Genomic DNA, 6,488 nt, shown 5'->3' with positions numbered 1-6,488 from the left:
CCCGGGACTGCAATGTGTGACGGCAGGGCCCTGGCAGGGAGCCGGACAGGGCTGCGGGTGGCTTGTCTGGGGGGCAGGGGCCAGCTCCCTACCCACTGCTGTGCGCACTCCTGGGGACAGAAGGGACCTGTGCCCCCAGATCTGTGTGTGGGGCGGAGGTGAGGCAGGCTGCCCAATGCAGGCTTGCGGAGGAGGGGGGCACCTCCCTGCCACTGTGCATACTCCCGGAGGGGCAGGAGGAACCCTTGCTCCCCAGAAATGTGTGTGGGGCGGGGGCTATGTCCTGCCCACTTCAAGCTCATGCTCCCTGCCCTGCTGCCCTCCCCCAGGGCATGTGCAACCTGGCGTGCGCGACCCGGTGCTGCAGGAAACAGCAAAGTCATGCAAGAAGCTGCCTGCTGTTGCGAGCGCCGCACTGCTCGCATCCCCATGCTACCACCCCAGTTGCAACTGTGCAGGCAGGTACACCCCACCAGGACAGTGCAGAGCTTGCAGCAGCAGGCAGCTGCTTGCATGGCTCCGCTGTTCTTTGTAGGGCCAGGCTGCACATGCCAGGCTGCAGAGCAGCAAGGCAGGAGCCTGCAGCAGGCAGTGCACAGCCCCCTACCCCACGCAAAGATGTGGGGGGCTCCGTTCTACTGCAGCAGCCTCTGCATCCTGCTAGGGTCAGGGGGCTGTGGACCTGGGTCCCTGACCCTGTAGCCCTGACAGCTGGGAGCCTCCTCCAGCAGGGCTTTGGAGCAGAAGCTGTGGGCAGGGAGTGAGGGGCAGAAGCAGGGAAAACCAGGATCCCATCTCATCTACCATATCTTAGGCAAGGACAGAAGCAAGAGTCCCCTGTGGACAAGTCTGTATTCTGCCCTGATCTCATGAGCTACCAGAAACCTCAGCTGGTGGCTCCTCCATGGAGTTGTCAACACAGGTGTGTATCTGGCACTCTTTACAGACACCTCTCACACCTCCCCTTTTGGCAACAGAGGGAGACCCTGGCACACGCTTACTTTAAGTGTGCCAGGTTGTAGCCCCTCTTCCACATCCTCCAGAACCTCTTGCTGAGTTTATAGCTGCACTTCTTCCTGCACCTTTCCTTTTATGTGATCCCTGTCCATGGCCCCACCAAGCCCTGGAACCTCATGGTCAACCTCCTCCTGGCTCTGGCCAGCCTGGCCAACAGCAAGACCAGGAAGGAGGCTCTGGCTGGGAAGTACCCAGATGAGTGTGGAGCTGTCTTCCTGTCAGTCCTCTGCTGAGGTCTCTGGGCAAAGTTTCACTTGTTGGTGTGCATAGTTTTCCTCCACTCATTTAAGGGACGGTGCATGTAGGCTGGCACATTCTGCTTGATGTCCCCTTATGGATCCCTTGTTTTGAACCTGTGACCCTCACTCCTGGTTCCCGTTTCCTTTTTAATTTACCCCAAGAAACTAGGTGTTGCATTCTTAGTGGTCTCCCTTTTTAAGGTGGGCTCATAGTTGCTCTTGGTGGGCTTGGACCCACATTGCCTGAGCACAACAAAGCAGCCTGACTCATTCCTGTGGTCTGCTCACTCTTTCCTGCTCCTAGAGTGTAAGATGAAGTGTGAAATGCCACCACAACTGTCCAGGCTGGGACAAGTAACCACTGGGCTGTTCATTAAACAGTAAGTGGCTAGTTAGTTCTGGGAGTCACTGATGCTGTGACTCCTGGAACCCAGCTCCACACAGCAGGGATGGGTTTCAGGAAAACCCTGCTGGGTTCCAGTGGTGGTGTTTTCTACCTGACATAGGGAGAAGCACCAGGAACGAGAGGCAGGCAGCCGGCAAAGGCAGCGCACTGCAGCTGGGGGGTACCAGAGGGCAGCACACGGGGCTCCTCAGCCTAGGCAGTGGGCGGGCTTGAAGCCCCTCTCCAACCCGAGCTGCGCAGGTGCGGCCCGGTCACAGACGCAGCCTGCCTCCACCGAGCGCCTCAAAGCACAAGTCAGCCCTGCTCAGCGAGGCTGGCTACACGGCTTTGTACAGCGCGGGGCGAATAGGGGGGAGTTCCGTCAGGCATCGGAGCCAGAGTCTCGCCCGCGGGCGGCAGAGCAAGGAAACAGCTGCTCTCCCCGAGCCGGGGCGGGGGGCGAAGGCGCAGCGGGAAAACGGTGTCACGGGGAGCCCAGGAGGGCGAGGGCGAGGCCAAGGCCAGGCCAGGCCGCGGGGGAGACGACACTCACGCATGAGGGTACTGAAGGCCACGACGCCCAGGAGCCCCTGCAGGAAGATGCCGAAGGAGTCCATCAGCGCCCCGTTCTCGCAACCGCGGTCCCCCCCGCTCGGCCCGTCTCCCGGCGACGACGCTGCAGCGCCGGGCCGCGCCGTCAGGCTTAGGCTGTCGTTGGAGGCCAGCACGGCGAGCGTCGCCCCCATGGCCGAGCAGCCCCGGCCCGGCCCGGCCTCACACGCCCATGACGGCGCCAAACCCTACTCCCCAACCCCCGTGCTTCCTGTGCAAGGGCACGCCCACACACGTCACAGCTGACGCTACCACAACGTGCCCCGCATTGGTGGAGCCACCCCGGGAGGAGGGGCCAAAGGAGCACGGGATGGAAGATCTGCGTGTGGGCTGGAGGTGCTCAGCGCCGCGGAGTGGGCGGGGCCCGCAGTTTTAAAGGGGCCGCGCAGCGCCTAGCGAGCCGTACGGCTGTGGTGACGAGTCTGTGGCTCCTTGCCGGAACCAGCGCGTCACAAGCCAGGAGCCGCCTCTAGCCTAGTCCGGGCTGAGCCGGAGCTGCGGGCTCGTCACGTGCAGCCAGAGCCAGCAGCTGAGCGTCGGGAGGCGCTGCTCCGGCCCAGGCTCAGGTGGAAAGAACGGGCGGGGCGGGGCTGTAGCGGGCCCTCGCTTTGCCGCGTCTGTGCAGCGCAGGGTGGTGGAAGCGCGGCAGCGCCACGAGGTCCCGCGCGGGAGGGAAGCAGCGCCCAGGCGACGCCGCGGCCGCTCAGGCTGGGGGGGGCCGCGGGGGGTTTCCCCTCGCTCTCCTCCCGTCCTCGGTCGCTTGCAGCATGTGGCACCGCCGGCCGCCTCGGCTGCTGGCGGGCTGCGAGAGCTCGGCCGCTCCGCGCCGACCACGGGCGCTTTGTCCTTGCTCGTCATCACGCGGGGACCACCGTGTAGAGTAGCCGTGAGAGTCCTGGCGCGAGCGGGCTGGCGCCTCCCGAGACTGGGCCGGCACCACCTGCAGTCGGCGGCGAGCAGGGGCCCGCGGCAGGGTCAGCGGTGGCCAGTCTCAGGAGGGGCACATCCCCCCTGCGCGTCGCCTGGGCAGGGCAGTGAGAACTTTTGCTTCTTCGTGCGGCATGGTCCGCCGGGAACGCTGGCTCTTTTGCCCCTAACAGCTGGGGAAATCTGGGGTGTGCTTTATATGTGAGGAAAAGGGGCTCCCCTTAGTCAGGACCCCTGGGTGGTGGGGGAGGGATGGAGCAGGGGCAACATTAATTGCTGTAGTGCCAGGAACCACAGTCCCCACAGCCTGCTGGATGGCTGCCTCCGCTGGGTCTCACCCTCAGGCTGGCTCTGGAGCCACCTGCTGGGTTGGATCTGGCACCTCAGTCCAGGAACGCGGGCTCCAGAGCCAGTGCTGGGGTTGGCAGAGCAGTATCTGGCCACAGCAGCTAGAAGCTGGGGCTGTGTGACAGTGTTGGGGCTGTATACAGCACTCCAGACTCCAGGGCTACTCGACAAGACCAGACTCTGGTCAACTCTATACAGGAGCTGTGGAGCCACTGCAGCTGGACTCTGTCCGGCCTGGTCATGTGGCCTCGGTGCCTCCACAGCTGGGTCAGGCTGAACTCTGCCCCACCACCTCAGCTCTGGCATGGAGTCCCTGGCTCCCAAGCTCTGGTCCTGATGGATGGTCCCCAACTTCCAGCCTGGGCAGTGGTCCCAGTCCCAGACCGCTGGTACTTGCCCATACCTGGACTTCATGGTAAGACTTTCTTCTGGGGGCTTTGAGAAGATAGGTTGCGTACTATATTCTAGGGAGTAGCGTATGAGGGGAAAAAAACTGTGGCATAACTATAGAAGCAGTGCCATACAAGCCATGTAGTCAACCTGTACAAGCAAAAAGACTACCTTTGTTAACCAAAATATGAGGCCATTGTCTGTTGATTCCCAGAGTCCTCATCTGAGAGTTCAAACAAGCAAGTCAATTAGTGGGGATGGGGTGTGTGGAGGGTTAATACATTTACTAGGAGTTCAATAAAAGGGGGGAGTGCTTGGAGATATTACCAGGACTTAAAAGCCTTCCTACTATTAGTGATCTCATGAATCATTTGGTCGTCTTCCACATTTATTTTTTTTCTTTTTTAAGTTCTCTTTACCTTTGGGCAATTTAAAGGATCTAGTTTTAGTGGACTGTAAATTACTTTTAGCTATTAGTGCATGTACATGTGGAAAAACACTGGACATTCAAATGTCTTTGAAATCATCTAACATGTTGTACTGTGACAATTATTTATTTAAGATGTTGCCAAAGGATCAATCCCCTTGTGCACACCTTCAAATAAGATGATTACATCTTCTAAAAACTTGATTTTTTTTAATGCTTGATTTCAATTTCAGTAGCAGCATTCTGTAAATCAGTCTGTAGTCTTTGTACTTGTCTTTGTTGAACCTCATGAGGTTTCCTTTGGCCTAATCCTCCAATTTGTCTAGATTAGTGGTTCTCAAACTTTTTCTTTTCGTGGACCAGTTGAGAATTGCTGAGGGTCCTACAAATGAAAGCATACAACTCATATTTTAATAGCAGTAGTTTTACCTTACAAGTACAGATAGTCTCAATTGTTCTGCAACCTTTCTGTGGACCGCCTGAATGGATCTCGTGGAGCAGTGGTGGTGCGCAGACCAGTTTGAGAACTTCAGGTCTAGATCACTGAATCCTAGCTCTATCCTCCAGTGTATCTACTAGCTTGCAGTAGTATAGCTCCCCCAGCTTGGTGTCATGTGCAAACTTGCTGAGGATGCATTCTTGCCATCTTCCAGGTCCCTGATGAAGACATTGAACAAAACTAACTACAGGACCGACCCCTGGGGTGCTCTGCTTGGTACCAGTTGCCAACTAGACATCAAACCATTGATTACTACTCTCTGAGCCTGATGCTCTAGCCAATTTTCTATCCACCTGATGGTCCATTCATCCAGCCCATACTTCCTTAACTTGCCTGTGAGATATACTATGTGGTGAAGCACTGACTGTATTGTGTTGTCTGGCTCCTGTGGTTAGACTGGCAGAGCAGGACTTCCCACAGGAGGGGGAGGGGGCAAGAAAGGTGGAGGAGAGCACCAGAAGGATCTCCCTTACCAGCAGTCTTTACTGCAGTCAGGAAGTCCTGTGTTGCCCGTGCTGGGCCATAGGAGCTAGGCAGCTCAGCGCTATACCAAGCAGTGTATTTAGGGGGAAGGGACCATCACTCTGCTTGTTCCATTTATCCCCATATATATTTTTTGGATCAGCACTAGGCTGTGCTTCCCCTGCCCATAAAAAGAGTCCTGGTGGGGGAATCCTGGAGGCCCCTACTAGTCAGTGCCCTGCCATAATTATGCTACTAAGTAAATAGTATATTTACTATTACTATTTACTTAGTAAGTACATATCGGCATTTTTAATAAGAAAATGTAGCTCGTGGCCAATCAGTTTAACTAAACAATGCTATTAAGCTATGGGTCTCAATCATTTTGAGAAGTTGTCTTCAAATTTAGATTCCTGTTTTCAGAGTGGGATCCAGTGAGGTTATTGGAGTAATACTGCATCACAAATTAATTGTTTTTGTGGTGCTGAACTTCTGCACCTGGAAGGGAAAGAATCCCACTTAGCCAAGAATTGTAATGGGAGGCACAGTGAAATATGTGCTGTAATCCGTTTAGGAGTACTGTTTTAGCAGGTTAGACCAATTCAGAGATGACAATTACCCATTCTCTTCTGCTTTGCAGTACATCTAAAAAAATTACCCAAAGAAGAAGCAGTTTTTTTAACTTGCCACGTTATTTCTATCTACCTCACAAAAGCTATAAATTAGCAAGTGAACTTCCTAACAGTCTTAGCAAAGGGTTAAAATAGATGAACGGACCAGGAAGACCACATTCTTCTTGTCCCTGGACATGCTTCTTCCATGTTAGTGTTGTTGCACTTTGTCAAAATTTTGGGAAGCGTGTACTACCACATGCTCCCATTTTGCAAGATAAAACACTTCAGTCTCCAAGGTTGTCAACACATCATTTTCAGTAGAAACTAGGTGTGCACTTATAGAGATTTTTTGGGCCGATTTAAAAAATAATAATAATAAAAAAAAAAAGCCACGTCTGCCAATACCAATCTGTTTCTGATATGGAGCCCCACAGCCTGGAGAGTGGCATCCAGATGGTAAGTCTGTTGTGAGGGAATGGGTGTGGGGGGGTGCAAATTGAGGCCTCCGCAGTGGGGGTGGGAGTGGGGCTGGGGCAGGTGCTGCCCAGCTGGGCAGAGTGGGGCATGG

The 6,488-nt window shown here is 55.2% G+C and overlaps 1 protein-coding gene across 1 annotated transcript in view; it reads right to left on the bottom strand.

The window, feature by feature from the left end:
• Nucleotides 1-2,462, bottom strand: part of LOC109289219 (store-operated calcium entry regulator STIMATE-like) — an 88,998-nt gene extending 86,536 nt beyond the window's left edge. Inside the window, exon 1 of the mRNA XM_019505208.1 lies at nt 2,195-2,462. Within this exon, the coding sequence (XP_019360753.1) occupies nt 2,195-2,387 (193 nt within the window). The 5' untranslated portion in view covers nt 2,388-2,462. The remainder of the gene's footprint in view (nt 1-2,194) is intronic.
• Nucleotides 2,463-6,488: the final 4,026 nt, after the last annotated feature.

The sequence above is a fragment of the Gavialis gangeticus genome, unplaced genomic scaffold, assembly GCF_001723915.1.
Source record: "Gavialis gangeticus isolate Ggan-Ray unplaced genomic scaffold, GavGan_comp1, whole genome shotgun sequence".
Classification (NCBI taxonomy): Eukaryota; Metazoa; Chordata; order Crocodylia; family Gavialidae; genus Gavialis; species Gavialis gangeticus.
This window is presented reverse-complemented; position numbering and strand designations above follow the sequence as displayed.